We start from the raw sequence: 24,648 nt of genomic DNA on the forward strand, positions 1-24,648 counted from the left end.
AGGAAGAGCAGGATACAAAATTTATTTTAAAAAAAAATCAGTTTATGGCATACTTAAGTGGGTAAGATAGTGCACGTGATTTGAAATGTGCTGGTCTCATCTTCCGTGGTGCTTCTAACACTCTTTCTCAAATAAAGAGTGTTAGATAACTTTCCTTCTGCCTAGCGCTTAATGGATTTCAGTCAGGCTGGTATGGGATATGGAGGAAGAAGAGGTTGTATACAGCATGTATGTCATGATGCTTGCAACAGCTGCTCTCGCGATGGGAAGCTCTTTGTTGATGCGCCATTTGGAACTTCCTTTTCCTTAAAGAAGTCCCCGGCTGTTGTTGTCTCAGAGCTAATATGGCTTCCTGTAAGCATAAGAAATACAAAGCAGGGAATCGTGGTTCTTCTGAATGCAGAAGACGTTGTTGCGAGCTCGTTTGGGCCCAGTTTCCATGCTTTCTTCCTTGGAGCTGAAAGCTTCCCTTCTGGTATTAACTGGGCAACTTCTGTGGCTCTTCCAGGTGGTCTACATCTTGGAGAAGAAGCACTCTAGGGCAGTGATGGGCTCCATCCGGCTCTTGACCGACCGCAATAGCGAACTCTTCAAGAAGTTTGCCATGTTCTCACCCGTGGACCACAGAGTGCCTCGTGTCTATGTGGCCTTGGCTGACTGCCCGCCAGATTTTGCCTCCAGACCCGAGGAATACTCCAACACGCTCTTCATCTGCCGAATTGTGGACTGGAGGGAAGACAGCAATTTTGCCATTGGGTATGTGTCTGAAGTTCAAACCACATTCCCTGCATGTTTGTGGCCTCAGGTTTGAACTGGAATGATTTGAGTTAACGGGACTGGGAAACATCTCTACCTGATACCCCAGAGAACTGCTAAGAGTAGACAATGTTGATTAGCTAAACTGGTGATCAGGATGTGTTTCAGAAGTAAGGGAATCCACTTGGTCATTGACTTTTGGGCAGTGGCTGTAACTGACCGCTTTGCAGGCTGCTTTGCAGGCCAGAGGCCCCATGTTTGATCCTCGGCAACTCCAGTTAAAATGCTTAGCTTGTTGGTGATGGCAAAGACCTCTGCCTGAGACCCCAGAGAGCCGCTGCTAGCCAGAGGAGACAAGATTGACCTTGATAAACCAATGGTCTGACTTGGAAAAAAAATGCTTCATATACGTGAGATTCCATCCACACAAGTGCAAATGGTACATTATGCAAAACTTGAAGGAATTGATCCCACTGGTATAAATTGAGTTGCATATCTGACTCTTGTAGGGAGCCCTATGGTGCAGTGCTACAGCCCAAGTTCTGCTCACGACCTGAGTTCGATCCCGGCGGAAGCTGGGTTCAGGTAGCCGGCTCAAGGTTGACTCAGCCTTCCATCCTTCCGAGGTCGGTAAAATGAGTACCCAGTTTCCTGGGGGTAAAGCAATGGCAAACCACCCCGTAAAAAGTCTGCCAAGAAAACGTCATGATGCGATGTCCTGCCATGGGTCAGTAATGATTTGGTGATTGCACAGGGGATTTTACCTTTTTTATCTGACTCTTGTATAGAATTTTAATATCTCGAAGAAGTTAAATATCATCACAAATTAAACGGGGAAGGAAAGGAATGGGAGAAACGGGGGGTATAGGGTCAGGGTGGATTGACAGGGAGCTACAGGCTACCCTTCTTGTCACAGGTAAAATAGGGATTAAATAAGCTCAGCTCCCACGGGACTGAAGTGGGTCTCATTCAGTTCCTGACATCTTCAGCTAACAGGTAGTTGAGCTGGGCTGGGAAAGACGTCTGCCTTAGGGTTTGCAAAGCTGCTGCCAGGCCAAGTAGACGGGCCTGGGCTAAGTGGATCCCTGGCTGGAGCTAGTGAGAGGCAGCTGCCTGCGTTAAGGGAGGAGTCGTAGCTCAGTGGTAGAACTTTCACTTTGCATATAGAAGTCCCAGCATTTGATCCCGGGTGTATCCATTTAACGAGATCTGCAGCATCAGGGAAAGGGCTCCGCTTGAGGACCAGAGTATCGGGCTAGAATGGGTAGATCCGTTTCTGCTGCACAGAGATCTTATTTATTTTATTTTATTTATTTTATTTTATTTATAGTCCCAAACTCTTCAGCCTTTCCTCATAAGAAAAGTTTTCCAGCCATCTAATCATCTCGGTACCCTTTCTAGCTTTTGCAGTGTCCTTTTTGAGATACGATTACCAGAACTACACACAATATTCCAAAAGAGGCTGCACCGTAGATTTATACGGGGACATGATAATATTGGCTGTTTTATTTTCACTCTCTTTCCTAATAATTCCCTGCACAGTAACTGAAGAAGGAAGCTTTGGCTCTTGAAAACTTCTACCCTGAAAATCTTGTTGGTCTCTAAGGTGCCACTGGACTCAAATCCTGCTATACCTAAGAATAGAGTTTGCTTTAGAATAGAATAATAGAATCATAAAAGTTGGAAGGTGCCACCAGGGTCATCTAGTCCAACCCCCTGCACAATGTAGGAAATTCACAACTATCTCCCCTTCCCCCACTCACACCCAGTGACCCTTGCTCCATGCCCGAAGACGGCAAAACACTGTCAAGATCCCTAGCCGAACTGGCCTAGGGAAAATTGCTTCCCAGTAAGAAGGGGCCACAGGAACTAAGCACTGATGCAACCCTTCCTGCCCTCCCTCTCATGATCTGCCCAGGTTCACAGAATCAGCATGGCTGTCAGGTGGCCTCTGCTTAAAAGCCTCCAAAGAAGGGGAGCCCACCACCTCCCGAGGAACCCTTTCCCACTGAGGGACCGCTCTAACTGTCAGGAAGTTCTTCCTAATGTTTAGCTGAAAACATTTCTGATTTAATTTCAAGCCGTTGGTTCTGGTCTGACCTTCTGGGGCAACAGTAAACAACTCCTCTATATGATAGCCTTTCAAGTAGTTGAAGATGGTTATCATACCACCTCTCAGTCATCTCCTTTTTCACTGTTGCGACACAATGGGTTGACACTTTCGTTGAGCTATCCACTCCAACCCCCAGGTCTCTTTCCATCTTGGTCTCAGCAGGTTCAGACTCCATTAGCATATAGTCGAAGCTGGGTTTTTTTTGTTCCAGCATGCATCACTTTACACTCGCCTACATTAAACTTTATTTGCCACGTTGCTGCCCGCTTGCCCAATCTGTGGAGATCCTCCTAGAGCTCTTCACAACCTGTCTTGGTTTTCACCATCCTGAATAGTTCTGTATCATCTGCAAACTTGGCCACTGCACTGCTCACCCCCAGTTCCGGATCATTTATGAACAAATTAAATAGCACCAGCCCCAATAGCAATCCTTGTGGGACCCTACTGCTTACTTCCCTCCATAGCAAAAACTGTCCATTGATTCCCACTCTCTGCTTCCTGTCGTTTAACCAATTTTTAGTCCTTAAAAGCGATTAAAAATTGGTCCTCTTATCCCATGACTGCTAAGCTTCTCCAGGAGTCTTCGGCGAGGAATCTTGTCAAAAGCTTTTTGATAGTCCAGGTATATAACGTCTACTGGATTATTGTTATCTGCATGTTTGTGCACTTTCTCAAAGAAGTCCCAAAGGCCCGCTGCTTCCTTCCTGCGCTGGCATTCTTTTCCGTTGACTTCCTCGGGCCGCCTCACTTCCTCTAAACTCTGGGACTGGCTCTTTTGTACTTGGCCGCGGGCTGGGCTTGTGGTTCTTCTTTCTGATCTTTTTTTGCCATCACAACCAACTTTGGCAAAAGGCATTGCTGATGCTGATATGGGTACTTGAGATGGCCCAGGCACTGCAATGTATTCTGAGCAAATACTGCTGTGTCAGCAGGGCTGGTTGCATTGACATGGTGCAGCGTTTGCAAGAGTGTGTATGGCATCTTCGTCACATTCAGACAGGTTTTTTGTTTTGGCACCCCTGGAAGATGACGCTGACCTTCTGCACTGATGTCCAAAAGACAGCATTGCTGTTAGTAGATCAATCCATCACCTATACTGTCCTGGCACACTTAGAAGTGCGGTGCCTGTCACAGCCACAGGAAGCCCCATGTGGCGCTTTTTGTGCTTGCAACTGGAAGTGCAACAAGAAATGGGGCTCTCTTTGGCCAGGCAGTGATGTGCCTTCAGAATCTCCTTTGGAACACAGTTCTGACCAAGCAGAGGCCAAACTTGGCAGTGTCCCGGAGGAATGTTTTTAGGGGAGGGGGCTCACTTCTGTGACTCTTGAGTGCCACCTGGTGGTCATCAACAACCTGCTTTCTCCTTTGAGGGCAGCTGTGTTGTCACTGGTTTCTTAGTTTGACGGGCACAGCAAAGTTTGGGCAATAAGCAGAGGAGACACACTGTGTGTTTGCATGCGAAGATGATGGTGTGACTCTCTGGAAGAGTCCCTGGACTGGCTGTCATGCTCAGGAGGGTGAGACTTGCACCGAAGCTTGCTGGCTCAGCACCTCCCCCCCCCCCCGCCCGACAGCAACAGCAGAGATTTTATGCACCCATTTCTAATCATTCTGTATCTCTGAATGGTAGACATGAGTGATGCCGCTTCATTCATTTGGCCTGCGGTTGTTGGAGAAAGTTCCTCCAGGAGTTGGTGTCCGGGCACCATGGTGAGGACTCAGTAAGCCATCTGGGTGCCAGGGGAAAGCAGCATGGTCCAGGCAGGCAGAGGGTCTGCTGCCAGAGCCTCACCCAGGGCAGAGTGAGGAAGACTGGTGAGCAGCGACTGGGCTGGCTGGAGAGACATCTCCTGGACAGATGAGCAGACCTCTGGGGCTGGGTCTTCATGGAGCCAAACGAGGCGGCATTAAGTCCTGTCTGTGGGGTGCTGTGATTCCAGCCGCCTTTCCTTCAGCAGATGTGATGTGATGACCACTCGCACCCCATTTCATGCAAACAGAAACGATGCCCAGATTGCATGATTCGCACGTCAGGTCGGTGCATGTTTTGGAGAGGTGGTCTAGATGTGTAGAACAGGGATGCAAAACAGGATACGCGTAAACGATGCAGGTTCGTTGACTGTTAATGTATTGCTGCAAGCACGTACATGTTTTTCAAGGCTTGGGCGCTCCAAGGCAAATGGTTCCCTGTGCATTCCAGAATGGTCATCTGGTTGTGGAGTGGCGTCTTCCACTGCTGTCCTTCCGGGCACTGCAGCAAGTTGACATGTTAATTCTCCTTAGCAAAAACAAGCACAGAGCTGACCGTAAAGAACGGGTGTGCGGGCCTGATAGATGGTGAACTTGTTAATGGTTAAACCTTTAAATGATAACATGTTGATAGTTTAAATAGGTGCTTCTTTAAACGGAACGTACATCCCTAGTCAAGAAACACTCAACATTTTCCTGGGTGAATTAATTGTTCTCGCCAATGAGCAGCGTTGCATATTCTGAATCTCCCCCCCCCCTGCCCCCAGCTCTTCTTTTTTTATTGTTAAATTCATTGTTAAATCACGGAAACGGCTGCCTTGCTGAACAAACACTAGTGCCTGCTGTCAAAGATCCTTCTTGGATAACCTTGGGCCTGTCTCTAAACCTAACCTGCCTCCTACGGTTGTTGTGGAGATAAAATGGAGGAGACCATCTGGAGCTCCGTGGAGCAGGTGTGGAAGCATAGAAGCATAGGGTTGGAAAGGACATCCAAGGTCATCTAGTCCAACCCCCTGCACAGTGCAGGAAATTCACAACTCCCTCCTCTTCCCACACCCACCCTTGCTCCATGCCCAAAAGATGGCAAAACACCATCAGGATCTCTAGCCAAACTGGACTGGGGAAAATTGCTACCTGAGCGAAAGATGGCGATTGGCATTACCCTGGGCATATAAGAAGGGGCCTCAAGAACTAAGCACTGATGCAACCCCTTCTGCCCTCCCCTTCATGCTCTGCCCAGGTTCACAGAATCAGCATTGCTGTCAGATCCCCATCTAGCCTCTGCTTAAAAACCTCGAAAGAAGGAGAGCCCGCCACCTCCCAAGGAAGCCTGTCCCACCGAGGGGCCGCTCTGACTGTCAGAAAACCCAGGAGGGAGTACAGAGCACAAAGGTGGGGGTGCAATCCAACAGCAGCAAATGGACATCTGGCAGGATTTGGAAAAAAAGGAGTATTTACACAACAATCGAGGTGCTTCTCGCCTCCAACATCCTGCAGGAAAAATTTTTACCCACTGGCCATTTTCTACCCATACCGAAAGCCACCCAGCCATGTTCCCTGGCTGCGGGCCAGTCTAAGCTCTATCATCCTCAAAAGTTCAGGCACCCCATTCAAGAGCAGATTGTCCAGTGAACAAGAGGAGCTGAATATTTAGTGAGCTCAAGTGTGACTGTTGGAAGTGAGTCACAGCTCACTTCTTTGGACACCGGTATCTGAAGAAGTGAGCTGTGACTCAAGAAAGCTCACACCCTACCACAGATTTTGTTAGTCTTGCTCTGGACTCTTGCTCTTTTCTACTGTTACAGACAGACGAACATGGCTACCCACCTTGATCTCTCTCGAAGGACAAGATGAACGCACACAGCCGTCTTCGTTTCCTTTGGTTCCACAGTGGTACAAAAAGAGTTCAGAACTTTATTGGAACATAGGCGTGGTCTGGTCTGGGGCCACGCTAGGCCATAACCGGCCACAGCCAGCAACCTAACAAGTGAAAAGCGAAACCGCAGCAGTGGCTTTTTTCTTAAGGGATCGTGCTTAAATAGCTATACAATACAATAACGGAACACCACCACATTCACCTCTCCCCGTAGTATTCATTTCTGCTCTGGAGAAGGACTAAGGGTTTCAACCAAATCAAAAGCGCTTTGCTTTGAAGAGGGATGGGGCCGAAGTGTCTTCACATAGGTGTTGCAGAGTGGGGTGGAGCAGGGAGCATTCCTGGCACGAGGGACTGTAAGAGTGAATTACTCGCTTGGATTCAGAAATGATGAGTACCAGGATTTCCACTCCGGAATATGATTTTCCACCTCCCTTCTCCTGTGGCTGCCCCAAACCTCCCCCTCCCTGAAATTGTGTTCCTGTGGGTCCCCTCTTCTCCAAGAACAGGATTTTGGGGAAGGGGGAACATTTCAGGTTACTGGGGAGGGAGGGAGGAAGGGAAGGTGTGCTCTGAGAGCAGGAATGTCTGTACCTGTGGAAACGTCTAGTTTGGGTCCAAGCCCTTGGAAGCATTGCGGGCGGAATTAAATTCCACTGCAAGATAGTGGTGAGTGTTTCCCTATAATCATGGAGGCCAGGTTTGCATCTCCGCTCAGTCAAGAATCTCACTGGGGATACCTGGAATAGTCACTTGTTCTTAGCCTGACCTGCTTTCCAGGATGGTGGCTGGGATAAAACGGAGGGGGAGAAGAGCCATTTAGGTTGCCCTGGACTCCTTGGAGGGAAGGGCAGGATGGAAATGAATGGATAGCAGGATTTGAATCCAGTGCCACCTTAGCGACCGACAAGATTTTCAGGGCGTAAGCTTTCGAGAATCAGAGCTCCCTTCTTCAGATAGCCTGAAACCCTTGTCGTCTCTAAGGTGCCACTGGACTCAAATCTTGCTATCCCGCTGCAGGCCAACACAGCTGCCCGCCTAAAACGAAGGACAGATGGAACATTCCGCTCCTGTCCTTGTGGACTGCCAGTTTCTTTGAATGGCGAGAACAGCCGAGTTGTTGGAAAGCGTCTTGTCGTGACTTGAGGATACGTTGGGGCTTTATCAGGTGGGCCGTGACCGGGCAGCACAGAGAATCCCAGGATTAGCTCGAATGTCTGCTGGGACTGGAGAAACCGGACCCAGGAAGAGCCCGAAGGAAAGGAGGCGGATGAGTTTCCCATGTTCTGGAAGTGGCATTTTCATGTGCACGGACTCCTCTAATCCCCTTCGAGATTTTGAAATGCCTGGGAACTGCGTCCAATGTTTCAATTAAATAGAATCACAGAATCATAGAGTTGGAAGGGGTCGTACAGACCATCTAGTCCAACCCCCTGCCCAGTGCAGGATCAGCCTAAAGCACCCCTGACAAGTATTCATCCAGCCTCTTCTTGAAAACTGTCATCGAAGGGGAGCTCACCACCTCCCTAGGCAGCTGATTCCACTTTTGAACTACTCTGACGGTGAAAAAGTTCTTCCTAATATCCAGCCGGTACCTTTGTGCATGGAATTTAAGCCCATTGCTTCGGGTCTTACCCTCTGCTGCTAACTGGAACAGCTCCTTGCCCTCCTCCAAACGACAGCCTTTCAGATACTTAAAGAGAGCAATCATGTCCCCCCTCAACCTCCTCTTCTCCAAACTAAACATTCCCAAGGCCCTCAGCCTTTCCTCGTAGGGCTCAGTCTCCAGACCCCTGATCATCCTCGTCGCTCTCCTCTGCACCCTCTCGATTTTGTCCACATCCTTTTTGAAGTGAGGCCTCCAGAACTGCACACAATACTCCAGGTGTGGCCTGACCAAGGCAGTATAGAGAGGGGCTATGACCTCCTGCAATTTCGACTCTATGGCCCCTTTCATACAACCCAGGATTGAATTAGCCTTTTTTGCCACCGCATCACACTGACTGCTCATATTTAGTTTACAGTCCACTCTTACCCCAACATCCCTTTCACATATACTACTGCCCATAAGTGTATCCCCCATCCAGTATTTGTGCTTCCCATTTTTGTGGCCCAGATGTAACACTGTGCACTTGTCTTTGTTGAATTGCATCCTATTCACAGCTGCCCACTTCTCCAGAGTATTCAGGTCTTGTTGAATTTTAATTCTATCTTCTTGGGTGTTTGCTACCGCTCCCAATTTGGTATCATCAGCAAATTTAATGAGCAGCCCTTCCACTCCTTCATCCAGATCATTGATAAAAATATTGAAAAGTACCGGGCCCAAAACCGAGCCCTGCGGCACCCCGCTGGACACCTCCCTCCAATCTGATGAAACGCCGTTGACCACCACTCTTTGAGTGCGGTCCTCTAACCAGTTCCCTATCCACCGAACTGTCCTATAGTCCACTCCACAGTCTTCCAGTTTGCCCATCAGAATGTCATAGTTACCTTTGCATTGTTTGGGCCGTGCCTGGACCCTCTTGTGTGTTGTTTGGTGTTGCCCTCCGCTTTTTCTTGGCTGGGATTTGGGGCCTGTGAATAATTTGGGGCAGATCCCGGTTTGCTGGGCCTCCCCCCAGCAGCCCTCCAAGCCTCTGCCCCTTCCTAGGTTTATCAGCTGTCCCTCTTCCTTTTGAGTTGTGTCCCTTTGGGGCTCTGGATATTCCATATCAGCTGCTGTGGAGTGGAGAGTCTGGCCGTGGTTGCTCTGTCCTCCAAGAACAAGTGTGCAGTAGGGGTTAGAGTGGTAGACTAGGATTGGGAAGACGCAGGTTTGAATCCTCAATCAGCAGGTAGCCTTGGGCCAGTCGCTGTTTCTCACCCTGACCTGCCTCTCAGGGGTCTTGTGGCGATAAGGAGAGGGAGGGGGGACCTGTGCATGCCACTCCAAACTCTTTTCAGGAACAGTGGGATAAAGACGGACCGAGCATTTGCACCATATTGGTACTTTCCCCCCTTTCCCTTGGCAGCCTTGAGTATTGGAACCTTGGAACCAAATATTCAAGAGTGAATCATGCCAACAAACTAGAGAGCAAGGAAAGGGAGTGTTTACATTTGGACGGAGTCTCTTGTACCCTTTCAAACAATCTTGAAGACTTAGCGCAGTGACATAATTTACTGGAAGGTGAAGGGGTGGGATGCTACCTCTTTGCAAATCTCATTCATTTCCATAATTGCTCACAAGGCCATAGCCAGAATGGGACCAAAAGCTGCCCCACCACTCCCAGAGTGCTGACTCACCACACTTAACTGCCCCCCCCAAGAAATTCTTTAGAACAGCTTGTTGCCTTTCCTTTCAAAGAATGGGAGCCTCTTTTGGGGATAGGAAACGTTCTGGTTCAAAGAATCATTGGCAGCTGGCGCTCCCTAAAATTGGCGCTAGCTCCAAATCCATTTGTCAGGACCACAGAAGATTCTTCCTGGACAATCTTTTAAAAAACCATGATCACCATTAAGTAAAAATAAAATTCCCCATTAGCTGCTTGGGACTGTGACGTAGCCGGGACCTGAAAGGGCGTAAGGAAGTCGTTGTTTAAGAAAGGTGTTTTGTTATAAGTGGGCAAAAGCTTCTGGGATTGAAAAAGCATATATTCATTGGAGTGATATGTTTCTGACGCTAACGATTCAATGTTGAAATACACGGGGAGGCTTGGTGAAAGGGCTCTGGATGTTTCTTTAGTCGATGGCAATCCCACTGGTTTTTCTGAGGGCAAAAGAAATACCTTGGTTGCGACATTTGTATTGCTTACTTCTCTCCCTGGTTTCAGAGTTACACAGTGTAGTTGAAATAGAAAAGAGTCCAGTAGCACCTTTAAGACTAACCAACTTTACTGTAGCATAAGCTTTCGAGAATCGCAGTTCTCTTCGTCAGATGCATCATCAACTTTCGAGAACCACAGCTCTCTTCTTCAGGTGCATCATCAGCTTTCGAGAACCACAGCTCTCTTCATCAGATGCATCGTCAGCTTTCGAGAACCACAGCTCTCTTCTTCAGATGCATCGTCAACTTTCGAGAACCACAGCTCTCTTCATCAGATGCATCGTCAGCTTTCGAGAACCACAGCTCTCTTCTTCAGATGCATCGTCAGCTTTCGAGAACCACAGCTCTCTTCGTCAGATGCATCTGACGAACAAAGCTGTGATTCTCGAAAGCTTATGCTACAGTAAAGTTGGTTAGTCTTAAAGGTGCTACTGGACTCTTTTCTATTTTTGCTTCTACAGACTAACCCGGCTGACTCCTCTGCATCTGTATGACAGTGTAGTTGGCATCTGTTGACTCTGCTTGGTGCAGCCAACCAGCAGTGGTAGATCCAGTGCTTGAACTAGTGTGGTTTAGTGGTTAGAGTGTTCACCTGAGAGCTCAGGGGCAAATTCCCACTTGGCTGTGACGTTCACTGGGCGATCTTGTGCTGGGCGCTCTCTCTCAGCCTGGCCTACCTCACTGGGTTGTTGTGGGGATATAGCAGGGTTGAGCAGAGCCATGTACCTCACCCTGAGCTTTGGAAGATAGGTAGGGAAAAATATACTGAAGAAATAGACCTACCTGCATATGAGGCACATGGTATGCATTGCTGTGCTTAGAATACCAGAATTGGTGCAAAAAAGAAACAAAGTAAGGGGAATACAAGCAGTAAAGGAGTGAAAGCAGAGATTAAAAAAACATACTAAATAAATAGAAGGCCTACCTGCATATGAAGTGCGTTATGGGACTTGCTGGGAGAGTGAAAGCCTTGTGTGCTTTAATTATCAAACTCAGTGCAAAGAAGAAACCAAGTAAGGGGAACATAAATACAAAGAGCAAGAACGGAGATGGAAGAAAGAAAAAGCGGAGAACAGAGGGGTGATAGGGCTGAATGATTTAAGAAATGGGGTGAGCTCCAGAGAGGCTTGTGTGCGAGAGAAGAAGTGGGTAGCTGAGAGATGAGGCTGCAAACAAAGGCAATGAATTATGTTTTCAGGGAAGAGAAGGAGAAAAGAGAGCATTATGGCTGCAGAGAGAATTGTAGGTGGGGAAACGAGGGGCAGCTGAGAGGGTGTGGGCGCGTATAGATCTGTGGGGTAAGAAAACAAAAACAGGCGTGGAGAGGAGTCCTTGATTGTGGAAGGGAGACGAGAACCAGAGCAGGCAGCTGAGAAATAATACTTCAGAGAGGGCTGTAGCTCGGTGGCAGAGTATCCTCTTGGCATGCAGAAGGTCCAAGATTCAATGCTCACTGTATAAAAAAGATGAGGGTGATGTGATAGTGCTGTGCCCAAGAGCCTGGAGAGCTGCTGCCAGTCTGGGTAGGCAGTACTGATCTTGGTGGACTAAGGGTTCGATTCAATATAAGGCAGCTTCAGATGTGCATGTTTGTACATGTGAGCCAGGACAAGATGGGGGGCATCCACGCAGAACGGGTTTCATCAAAAATGTGACATTCAAATTGGAACTGGAATGCTTTCTTTACGGTTAAGATGCACAAGTTAGTAAAAATATACAAGAGGCCCACCAGAACGGTTGGAGCTATGCCGCTCGAAGAGATCCCACATTCACCGTGGTGATCTCTAGATCCCCGTTGCCCCACCCCGAGATCGGTACCATCCAAGCCCAAAAAAACATCTCATGTTACGGCTCACAGGTGGTTTTTCCTGTGGAGAGTTTGGGTAAGCAAACGATTGTGTACGCAGATTCCCTTGGTAAGAGAATACAACAACACACAATTGACTGACCCACGCCGAACACATCGCTGCATTCGTACGAGATTTGAAAATCGATACCGGCAAAAAGTCTTCTTTTCTTGCAGTTTAGTTCACTGCTTAAGCTTTGGTGACTGAGGGCCAAGCTACAAGTGACGAATGACACTTGAACGGCAAGTGGATCGAGTGGAGGGCAAGTGAACAGGGAGGAATACACTTGCCGTTCAAGTGTCATTCGTCACTTGTAGTTTGGCCCTGAGTGAAGAATTTGAGCCGGGGGGAGGCGGGTCATGTCCAGCCCTCCCTCCCTCTGACCATTTCAGTACAGTGGGGACAGTGTGGGTTTTTGTGCAGAATGTCAGGCAAGTTGGAGCTCGGCCAGTTTCTGCCACACTGCACAGTTGGTGAAATATAACCTAGATAAATGGAACCCTCGTACTCATTTTGGCTTTCTCTTCTCTGAATCAACAACCCCCCCCCTTTCCCCGATCGACTATAGACTGTAACCTGCTTAAAACCAGTGCCCCTTTTTTTCTGCTTCCTTTCTTTAGGCAGTTGGCCCAGAGCCTTGGGCAGGCGGGTGAAATTGAGCCGGAAACGGAAGGCATCCTGACGGAATATGGCGTGGATTTCTCGGACTTCTCCCCAGAGGTCCTGCAGTGCCTGCCCCAGAGCCTGCCGTGGGACATCCCACCAGCAGAGCTTGCCAAAAGACGAGATTTAAGGTAATTGCCGGCCTGTCTCCTGCGGATCTGTTCTCGGTCGCAGTTGCCGTTGCCTTGGGATGGTGTTCAAATGGCAGTGCGGTGTAGAATTCTTTCACGGGGCTGGGGGCAGGGAAGCAGCTCTCTTCTATTTCGCTTTAGGCCAGGGGTGAACAGCTTGTGCACGCTGTGGATTTCATCGACCGAGGGCTTGTGAGGACACAGTGGGTATTTGAGACGGCGGCTTGAACGCCGGAATCGTAGCACTTCTCCTTGCCCATAATGTGTAAAATAATCCAGCTTTTAGGACATCGGCTTGCGAGACGGTTCAGATTGTACCTTTTTATTGGCTCTAGTTGTGATCATAGGAGACTGTAAGGAAATTCGTTCATTGACCAAATGGGAATAAAGCTGTCAGGTTTTTAGAACAGGCTTAATGGGGCGTATCTGGCTGCCGGTTTGCGGAGTGGATGGTGGAACCAAGGCCATTTGAAAATCCAGACATCTTTCAGTCTTCTTTGGTGGCTTGTATGCTTCAGGCGATGACACCTGTCAGAGGCCTCCGTTTCCTTGTTCTTCAGAGGACTCCCCTTTTGATCCTTGTTGGATCAAACCAAAGGTCTATTTTATTAGTCCAAAAATATGGACCTAAATTACTAGCCGGCCTCTTTCTTTTTGCCACAATCCCTTCCTCTCCCCGAGCCTGCTGGCCTGTGCAGTGGTCTTGCGGGAGAGACCGGAGTCATCTCTGGCTGGCTGGCTAGTCCGTTCCTCCTCCCACCTCGCCCCTCTTCGTCAGTGTGTTCATGACTCTCTTCCCATTTTTGTCCTCCCTGTGAGGAAGGTTATTTTATTTATTTTATTTTTGTTTATGTCATTTATAGTCCACCTTTCTCGCTGAGACTCAAGGCGGATTACATTGAGTAAGATTAGCACGGTCACTATCAAGGACATTTCAATAGACAGTGCCAGAGGATAAATGAATGCAAGCTTACAAAGACATAACATTAGCAAAAATCCAATGCAAAACTGAAGAAATTCCGAAACAGCATAAGCAATTCTAGGACTGACATTAGACAACATAAAGCGACTCAGTAGGGTCCTATTTAAAGCAACAGGTAGTACGTAGGAGCGCATACTTAAAAGCAACATAGTGGTGAAGTCTCTGGTCCCTAACTCATTAGTGAAGCGTCTGAGACCCCCTCCCTACAATACAGTTCTCCTATCTGAGTAAAAAGCCTAGAGTGTGAGGATTTGAATCTGGGACTCCTAATCCCTAGCCTGATAATGCTAGCCACTGCACCATACTGGCTGCCAGCGAGGGGTTTTTCCATATGTCTTGGGGCACAGAGGGAAAACAAATGGATGGGGTGGCATCTACTCCAATTTGCAAAGTTTTATTCATTCCTTTATTAACATATTTATATCCCAGCTTTCCTTTTGGCTTGAGCATGACGCCTTCCTCCAGTTTAAGTGGCTCTTCCATGGGAGGAAGTGCCACATAAGTTGGAGGAATGTCGCTGATGGGTAGGATTCCCCACAGTAGGAAAGACTGGTGTGATTTCTTCTGTTGAGGCATCAGTACAAATGAGAGCGTGTCCTCCTGGACTCATGGAGAAGGACAGTTTGCAATGGGGTTTGAGTAAAAGAGCACAAGGGAAAATCTATTCTCTGCTTTCTTCTTTTCTCTTAAAATGAAAGCTGATGGGGGGGGGGTCTCTCTCATCAAAGGGCCCAGGAGTGATGACTTTGGGATGAGAGCCAGTTTGGTGTAATGGTTAAGAGCAGCAGGACTCTAATATGGAGAGCCGGGTTTGATTCCCCACTCCTCCACTTGAAGCCAGCTGGGTGACCTTGGGGCAGTCACTTAAGAGCAGCAGGACTCTAATCTGGAGAGCCAGGTTTGATTCCCCACTCCTCCGCTTGAAACCAGCTGGGTGACCTTGGGCTAGTCACAGTTCTCTCGGAGCTCTCTCAGCCCCACCCACCTCACAGGGTGTTTTGTTGTGGGGATAATAATGACATACTTTGTAAACCGCTCTGAGTGGGCATTAAGTTGTCCTGAAGGGCGGTATATAAATCGAATGTTGTTGTTGTTGTTGTTATTATTGGTAGATGCCTGGTCCATCCGCTCTAACGGGCAGCATTGTGGCACGCGAGAGGCAGGCTGGAGGGCAGGGCTGCCTCCGGGCTCTCGTTCTGCTTGCCAGTGCTACAGAGTTTGCTACCTACGGCTCAGTCCAGGTCATTGAACCTCAGTGCCCTGCTCCTGCAACGCTTTCGCCTTGCAGCCTGCAATGCACATAGGACTGATTCTCACGAAGGAGAACACCGAGTGTCGCATAGTGGTTAGGTTGTCGGACTAAGCTCTGGGAGACCCCGGTTCAAATCCCCGTTCTTCCATGGAGATTGGCTGGATGAATCTGGGTCAGTCTCTCTGGTTGTGAGTATAAGATGGAGGAGGAGAATGGCATTCTGGTTTTGGCCCCCTTTGAGAAGGACAGAGCAAGAATTAGGTCCAGTAGCACCTTGAAGACCAGCTAAGTTTCCAGGGTATGAGCTTTCGAGAATCAAAGCTCTTTGTATCTGAGGAAGAGAGCCCTGACTCTCAAAAGCTCATACCCAGGATACCTAGTTGGTCTTTAAGACGCTACTGGACCCAGTTCTTGTCCTGATGCAGACTCACACTGGCAGCAGGCAAGGGATAACTCCCAAGTTGTCCGAGCAGGGCAGCACCCAGCTCCAAGGTTCAGGCACCAACTGGGCACACTCACGGCTTCAAGTCCAAAGGGGGCTTCCAGAAACACATCCACAGGAACAGGCCAAGGTCAGGGACAAGAGAATCAGTTCCAAACACAGCAGCAAGGTCAGTAGTGAGCGGACTCGTTGCTTCCACGCAGCCACTCCCTCTTCGGCTGCTTTTAAGCCTCACAGTGCTCAGCTGCTTGTGCTATAGCAAGCACCTGCCGGCTGTCTCAGTCCTGCTCCTGCGAGCACTCATCATCACTAACGATGCTGGGCCGGTGCTGTGCTGCTAGCCTGGCACTGCGCCTTCTGGCTTGGAGGGCTCTTCTAGCCCTCCTCTGGCAGTACTCCCGAGGCTCTGGTGATGAAGGGGGAGAGCTGGCCTGCCCCTGGCTTTCTGTTGCCAGCCCAGGGCTGGGAAGCTGAGGAACCGATGTGCTGGGACCTGGCTGTGGATCAGTATCTGAGCCTTCAGGGCCTGCCTCCTCCTGCAGTGCCTCTGCCACTGGCTGTGGATCTGGCTCTGCTCCACTGGGCCAGGTTGGTCCATGACACTTCTTCTACTACAGACCAACATGGCTACCCACCTGAAACTATCTTTGGGGAGGAAAGCAAGGTGTAAATATCTAAACCAATCTGTGGCCATCCTGCTTCTGGACCATACGGGTTCAGACTGAAGTTTACAGTTTGTGTAACTGAATGCTTCTCTGTGCAAAGCAAGTTCTCTGCACATAGAAAGCTTGCACGACTGGGTTTTGGCCCTTGTAGGAATATTCAGGCATGGCAGAACCTCCTCCCACCCAAGCCAATATGACGTGTTACAGTTTAGACACCAATTTACTTACTTTTAATGAAAAACAGATAGAACCTAGCATCTTCGAGTTTAAGGAGACCCTAACCTTTGCTCCGGGACTGCTCTGATAGTTTTAATTCATACATCTCCATATTTCGTAGAGGTTTTTTTTTAAAGGAAACCCCTAAGGAAGGAGAATCCATTGCCTTCCCGATGAACTCTTCCCATTTTAGAGCTGCTCTTCTCAACAGGAAGTGCTGCCTAATGTTCTCCTTATAGAAATACTCTGCTGGAGTCCGTTGGCTCCTGTCCTATCTTCAGTGAAAAAAAATGGCTGTCCCTTTCTTTTTTGGAGACCCCTTTCCCTGGAAACCCTTGAAAGAGCATAAAAGCAAGAGTACACACATTCCTCTTCCTTTTCCCCCCCTTTGTGGTCAGATTGATGAGAGCCAATATTTCACAACTAAATGGAGCAAGCAAACATTAGTGTGAGAAGCGCAATGTTTGTTTGCAATGCTAAAAAGCATGAAGGGGACCGAAGATGTGGCCTGGTAGTAGCAGGGTTTGCAGGGGACAAAGCCACTTCCTCCTCCTCCTCTTGCTCCAGTCTGTTCACCTGCCAATTTTATTTCTTCCTTTGCTTTGCACTCCCTCCGAATGTCAGTTTTATGGCACGGAGTTCAAGAGAAAAACGAGAGGGTCAAAGGAAATGGTGAAATGCAAATTTCCATGGAGGGTGTAGTAGGGGTGACGCCGGAGAAGGAAATGTTGGGAGAACCTAAGAAACCCCAAAGCTCTTTCTGTGGCTTGCTCTAAAATGTTTTCAATTTCATTCATATCTTTTTGTTTTCTCTTGCTGCTAAACTGGGGCAAGTAACCTAGCCAGGAAAGTCCTTCCAGAGTGGGAAAGCAAACCCCTAAATCCTGGAGAGAGAAAAAAGATTCATTCTTTGCTGAGAAGCTTTGCCTTTTCCATGTCTCCCATTGTTTGGCTTGCTGTGGAAAAAAGCCTAACGTCATTTTTCTTGAAAAGGGCAAAGCCCTTATTTGAAAAGAGGTAGTGATACCATCTCACGGGGGCAAGTTTACGGAGCTCTTGCTCCTCTCCTTTCTTCAATAGAGAGCTAGCCTGGTGACCTCCGCTGGACCACTGCAAATGTGAAACCTGGCACCGAAAATTGCTAGCTCTCGATTTTCCAGTGCTTTCTCTCTCGTTTTCTTCTCTGTTTTTCCCCCCATCGAGTGTCATCCTGCCAGCTTGTGATTTTATTATTATAAACAGGATGTTGTATTCGCTTTTGAGAAGGAATATGAAACTGGAGGTGGAATTATAAGCTGCAGTTTCGCAGCTGCCAAAATAGAAAACAAAGAGCTAAAAATACCGAGTGCAGCAAGAGGGGGGTCACGGCGAGGACCCGCGAGATGGCTCGCCGTCCAAAGTGGGGTTCTGTCCTCTCGCCCGGCCCGGCTCTGCAGCTGCACCTCAGACATGAGTGATGCCAGCGCAGAACATCCGAGGCTGTGCCTGAGACAAGCAAGCAAACAAACACTGTTGCCCAAGAGACTGGAGCCCAGAAGAGACGCTCTATTAAAATTGGCATTCAGCACTTAATGAGCGTGCTGCGTCCCTGTAGGCAGACTTAATTAAATGTTGCTTTTATAGATGGATATCTCCAAGGAGACCTGGGAGGCTCCGATGAGTTTCTCAGTTTCAGCAGCTTCCAGGCAGGGGGTTTGATGGGAAGATGACTCTCAAATCTGGTGGGACCCAGACAAAAAGCTGGCGTGGCAAGAGCACGAGCCGGGAGCCAGTTCCAGGCCTACCTCAGCTATACCCTCAACATGGTATCTCTCGCCCCTCTTGCACCCCCAACCCATCTGAGCAATATGGGGGGAAGATAATACCTGCCTTGTTGGGAGTCGGTCAGGATTCCTGCTTGCTGGTGTACATGGTAGAAAGCTGTTGCCGTTGGATGGAAATCAAAGCCCAAGTGGGGCTTGGGTGGGATGCTGGAACAAATTCAGGAATTCTGGGTGCTGCATGCTTGTCTGATTCCCATAGTTGCCTATGAAAAGATCATTGCCATGAACCTGCTGAGAAAGCCCCCCTCCCCCCCTCCACAGGCCACATCCCTCTCCATGCATGCACTAGTGACTGTGTGGAATCCATGTTGCAAGTGATGGCTCATGAGTAGAACTGCATGTAAGGTTTGCAAGAAAAGGGGGCGAGGAGGGAGGAAGAGACGGCACAAGCTTGGAAGCCCATGTTCCAACCCCTTTTTCTTCCAGAAGCCCTGCACATTCCCACCATTGGGTGCTGATATACCGTTCTAATCTCTGGAGTCTTGTCTTTTCAGTCCGGACGCTGGAAGCAGGGAACTGCATTTCCCCTGTGCTTGGAACACAACTTGCTGTTGCTGGGAAGGCCCAAGGGAGAGGGCAGCAAGTCCGAGGACAGAAGCTTAGTTGTGGTTGGAGGTGGAAGAGTTGCTATGAAGCAGGGCCGGCCAAACTTGCTGAATGTAAGAGCCACATAGAATAAATGTCAGATGTTTGAGAGCCGCAAGACATGATGCATTGAAGTGACTTCAGATGAAGAGGCGGGTTTGGGGCAGTGTCCTGATAGTGACATCACAAGAAGGGGTGGGGTTTTGCTGCAGTATGCTGGAAGTGACATCATCGGAAGGGGTGGAGCTTGGCAAGAGCCATCACCTGACCTTTGACTGGGAAGTGACATCACAAAAGTGATGTCACATCCTTGCTAGGTTTCGTCCCCAAAGTCCCCAGGTATTTTCTGAGTCAGACCTGGCAACCCCAACATTTTTATTGAAAATATGAAAGACATGAAAAGAAAGAAGGAAGGAAAAAAGGGAAAGGGAGGGAAAGACATGGAAGGAAAGAAGGGAAGGGAGGGAAGGGAGGGAAATAAACTAAACTAACATAAAAAGTATAGCCACAGCGATACTCAGAGACTTCCGGGAGCTGCACAATATGTCTAGAAGAGCCACATGTGGCTCCCAAGCCGCAGTTTGGCCACCCCTGCTTTAAAGCCTCAACCGAAGACTGCCTCTGCCTCTATATAGTGAAAAGACACCCTGAAGGCGGTTTTTAAGCCTTGCCCCGACAGACTAGGAGGAGAGAGGAGATTCAGATGAAATGTGGGTGGCTCCAGCGACTTGGTATTGGGGAGCTCCCCATCTCCCTAAGGCTTCAAGCAGAAGTCTGGGGGACAGGTTTCCTGTGGCCGTTACCAGCTTTTGTCCAAGAGCCTTGCTTCGTTTGTGTTCTGTGGAGTTGCCGTTCATAGCACTGTTTGTAGTGGGGAACCCCCGGCAACCGGACGGTTCCTGCATTGCAGCGATGCCCGCCCAACTATTTTCTGTCGTTCTCGAGGAACGGTGCTGATAGCAGCGAGGCTTAGCAGTGCTTATATTAAAGACCTGTTGGCTGACAAAATTAGAGGCCGAGGGGTAGATACGGCTGCGCCCGCCAGCAGGCACGTGGGAGTTGGATGGAAAAAGGCACGGCTGCGGGGCACAGATGGTTCATCTCAGCAGGTGGAAGGCACAGATCAGATAACTGTTGAATAGCTTGTTCCCTGGAGGTTTTCTACGACACAAGACTCCAGGAACGGCAAAACCTGTACTCCGGGAACAGGATGTGTAGCAATGTGCAGGGAAGTGATAAAAGGAAAGGGGGGAGAAGCCTGGCCTGGCCGCTGTTGATCTGAGCCTGGTGTCCAGCTCCTGCACACCCGGTCACATAGGAATAGGACTCGTTCGAGTTGAGTAATTCCTGGATTGTGAAGGCAAGGAGGGAATTGGAAATGGTTTTAAAGAAGCCGAGTGAGTGCTTGGTGGTAGATGCCTGGGGATGCCTTTCCAAGAGAGCGAAAAGAGAAACGTTTGCTTTCTGCGACGCCTGGATGTTGGGGGTAGAAAGGGAAAGGGTGTCACCGTTGCAGTGTCCGAGAGAGCTTGTTAAGAGATCTGCCTGGATGCTCTCAGCGAGTAGGTGAACTCGGTTTCACTGGGGAGCACAAATGGGAATATGGCTGTCAAACCCAGGCAAAAGAAGGCTCAGTGGAAGCAGACCTGTCTGTTACTCCCACAACCAGGGCTTTTTTCTGGGAAAAGAGGTGGAGGAACTCAGTGGTGGAACTCAAGGCCGCACAATGACGTCACTTTGGGTCAGCTGGAACAAGGGGGGAGTTTTTTAAAGTTTAAATTGCCCTCGGTGAAAATGGTCACATGGCCGGTGGCCACGCCCCCTGATCTCCAGACAGGGGAGTTTAGATTGCCCTCTGTGCCGTTGAGCTGGCCATGTGACCATTTTAAAGAGGTGCGTTCCTGCTGGAAAAAAACCCTGTCCATGACCCCAAATCGTGTGCTGTGAAAATCACATTACATGTAGGGATGTTTGCGAAATCTGATTAGATTAGATCCAGTTAGATGCAAGCCAGATACTGGATTGTTCCTTAGACAGCCTTCTCTCGTGCCTGAATTGTCTGTCTGAGCTCTGAGGCTTGGTCTAGGCACTTTGAGATGTGCTTGAGTTTCTTTTGAGAGCCCAGAAAGGTGCAGTCCTGAGTTCTGAGAACAAAGCCAGGCATTTAGCGAAATATCTCTTAAGTGCCTTTGTTACAGAAGGGAGCCTCCTGACGGGGTGGGGAGCTGAAGCTCCCTTTTCCAAGCCGCAGACAAATCGGAACTCAGCACCCCTCTTTTCTGTCTGGCCCCATTAACCCTTGGAGGAGACGAGATACGGTCACCAATCCAGTTTGGAAAATAGTAAGGAGTCCAGTAGCACCTTTAAGACTAACCAACTTTATTGTAGCATAGATGCAATGCATCTGACGAAGAGAGCTGTGGTTCTCGAAAGCTTATGCTACAATAAAGTTGGTTAATCTTAAAGGTGCTACTGGACTTTTTACTATTTTGCAACTACAGATTAACACGGGTAACTCCTCTGAATCTACTTTGGGGATTTTCTTATAACTTGGAGAACCTGAGACATGAGAAGCCCTGGCAGAGTTTTTAAAAGATGTATATAAAGGATTATATTTAACAAAAGAGCAAAAACAGTGCAAATAGCTGTAACTTGTTTTCAAAATACTGAATGGTTAGCCTAAATACTGGTCCCAGAAAATATCCCCATTGGCCTAACGGAGTATAGGGCAAGAAAATTACAATGAAGTCTTTAATGCAGTTACCTTGAATTGACCCTTAGTTCACTTATACTACCTTGGTCTCCAGACCCTGAATCCAATCAACAAACACATATTTCCTCTTTCCTAACCATGACAACTACTTTGCTGAGCAACACCAGGAAATGCACACCGAGGTCTCAGGAGGAGGGTTTTATATGTTTCCTCAAATCCTTACCCCTCCCTCCCTTATTCAGGATTGGTTACAGTTTCCCCTCCAGAATGGGCAAAGGGCAATCTTAAACCCTGACTTTTCCCTCGGAGCTCTAGGCAGGAAGAGGAGGACTTGTTGCTCCTGCCCATAGCAAAGAATTTTCCATTAAACACATGGCCCCTAATCATCATCATCATCATCATCATCATCATCATCATCATCATCATCATCATCATCATCATCAATTTATATACCACCCTTCAGAACAACTTAATGCCCACTCAGAGCAGTTTACAAAGTATGTTATTATTATCCCCACAACAATAATCATCCTGTGAGGTGGGTGGGGCTGAGAGAGCTCTGATAGAGCTGTGACTAACCCAAGGTCACCCAGCTGGCTTCAGGTGGAGTGGGGAATCAACCCCGGTTCTCCAGATTAGAGTCCCACGCTCTTAACCACTACACCAAACTGGCTCTTCATTGGGGTTTCCAGGTCCCCTGAGTTCCAAACTGGGGGATGAGGGGATCAGGGGGTTGCATGGGGGGAAATTACCAATTTCGGCCAATGTGTAAGCAAAATACCTCTGTGCAGGTGCCTTCTGTTAGTTGTTGCCTTCTTCAGACACACACTGTTTGAAGAAAAATCAAAAAGAGTCCAGTAGCACCTTTAAGACTAACCAATTTTATTGTAGCATAAGCTTTCGAGAATCAAGTTCTCTTCGTCAGATGCATGATACGGAGTCTGGTCAAATATCATGCATCTGACTAATAGAACTTGATTCTCGAAAGCTTATGCTACAATAAAATTGGTTAGTCTTAAAGGTGCTACTGGACTCTTTTTGATTTTGCTACCACAGACTAACACGGCTAACTCCTCTGCATCGATGTTTGAAGAAAGGAGCTCTGACTCTCGAAAGCTTACATTCTGAAAATCTTGTTGGTCTCTAAGTTGCCACTGGATGAAAACCCTGGTGTTTTACTGCAGACCAAAATGGCTACCCACTTAACTTCATTGAGGATTCTTGAGTTCCAGTATTACGAAAGGAGGAGACCTACGTGTTCTCCACACTATGTGTAATTATTTTAGCTTTTTAAAAAAGTTTCCCAGATACTTTGTCCTTTCCTTGTAAGAAAAGTACAGCAAGTTTCTCTTTTCTGTACTTTTTTCTAGCTCCAGGATATTCTTCTTGAGATAGCGTGACCAGAATTTGGGTCTCTCAGAGATGTGTAGGTTTGTCACGTGGCTGTGTTTTGTTCCCCAAGTGAGGTTTTCTTCATGCCAAAGATCGAGGTGTATTTTTTAATGGTTGCTATAACAGATTGTTAAAGACGCACACAAAAGTCTGTTTCTCTTCTGTCAATGGTGGGGTGTTTATTCCCAAGCAAAAACGGCTGTTTCCCAGTCCCGAGATGTTTCCCAGACCGGAGATGTGTCTAGCTAACTTTCTTTCCAAAAAGGATCTCAGCAAGGTCTTCAAGATTATTCCGGAGAGGCGCAAGGTTCTAAAAATAACCTCTCCGCCTAATTTTAAAATGCCAGCTCTCTTGAACTGAGAGAACAAGTGCGTGGAAGGCTGGGTGCCGGCTTGAATTCCACAAGGGCCAACAACCTTTTTTGTGTGTTTACAAAAAGAAGAGAAATGAGACCAACTTAAAAGATGTTGGTGTCTAGACATGCAGTCACCCTTTACAGTTAAATGTCTTGGTGATGACTTATTAAACGAGAACTACAAAATCTGAATGTGGCCCAACCAAGGATGGTCATTTTGCTTTCTTCTTTGTTGGCGATCAGCAACAAAATATGCAATGTCCCTGTAAAAGATTGCATTTTGTGTTTGCGTGAAAAGTTGGTAATTCAGTGAAGCAAACCTTAACTTGCCTGACCGGCATTGTTGGCTGGTATCTCTGCAACACACCATCTCCCTTGAATACTGCATATCAAAATGCAGTTTGGTAACCATATTTGGGACGAAATGATCTGGAATGGTTCGGTAATGATCCGAAATGGTTCGGTTTGGTAACCGGTATTTGGGACGAAATGATCCGAAATGGTTCGGCTTGTGTCCTATTCGCTGATTGCGAATAGAGACATGATTTTTCAACAGTCGGTTTGATTTTTCAATCATCTGGTCCAGGGTGTTCAGCAGTTGACTCACTGTGTTCCCTAGTAAGCATGCAGTACAGTGCAAGTTGGCTTTTTGCACATGTGTATTCTCACTCAGGCTGCTTGAGTTCTACTACCCTGACATCCTTGCTGTTTAACTATTCCACTTAGCAGACATCTGTTTAAATAGACAGATCACTCACTAATCATATAAATCAGTCCTCACTAAATACTGTGTTTCAGTAAAATTCTACACTTTGGTGTTAGTCTAAGTAGGTAGTGACACAGTTTGAACTGGCAGCATCTTTGCGCGTGCACAGTTTTGGGGAAGCCTGATGCAAACTGGTTTGATAGGCATTCGCAGCTGCTTGGCACAAGTCGAACAACTGAAGTGATTGGCGCACATCTGATCGCTGCTACCTTCGAACACAGTAAGTTTGACGATCAAATGTGTTCACTGTGAAATTCTCAGCCTCCCTAGGCCTTGACCTCCCCACATCCCATTTAAGAGAGGGGAGGAATTATTTTTTCAGATTTATTATCGTAAAAGTTTGTGTGTGCATTCAGGATGCCATAATCCAGGGCATGTATATCAAACAACAGCATACCAAACCATTTTGATCCGGATGCAGAGCTGGTTCTGTGCTTAAGCAACCACGGCGTATTCCTGAGGCACTAGCGGGTGCCACTGGGGCTGACAGCACAAGAAAAGGTTATGGGCATGGCTTAA

General features: G+C 47.9%; 1 protein-coding gene across 2 annotated transcripts in view; it reads left to right on the forward strand.

The window, feature by feature from the left end:
• DIS3L2 (DIS3 like 3'-5' exoribonuclease 2) overlaps positions 1-24,648 on the forward strand; it is a 312,241-nt gene that overhangs the window by 136,003 nt on the left and 151,590 nt on the right. For both annotated transcript variants that reach the window (XM_054983630.1, XM_054983631.1), the window contains 2 exons: positions 509-756; positions 12,764-12,937. In XM_054983630.1, coding sequence (XP_054839605.1) covers positions 509-756; positions 12,764-12,937 — 422 coding nt within the window. The remainder of the gene's footprint in view (positions 1-508; positions 757-12,763; positions 12,938-24,648) is intronic.

The sequence above is a fragment of the Eublepharis macularius genome, chromosome 6 (genome assembly GCF_028583425.1).
Source record: "Eublepharis macularius isolate TG4126 chromosome 6, MPM_Emac_v1.0, whole genome shotgun sequence".
NCBI lineage: Eukaryota > Metazoa > Chordata > Lepidosauria > Squamata > Eublepharidae > Eublepharis > Eublepharis macularius.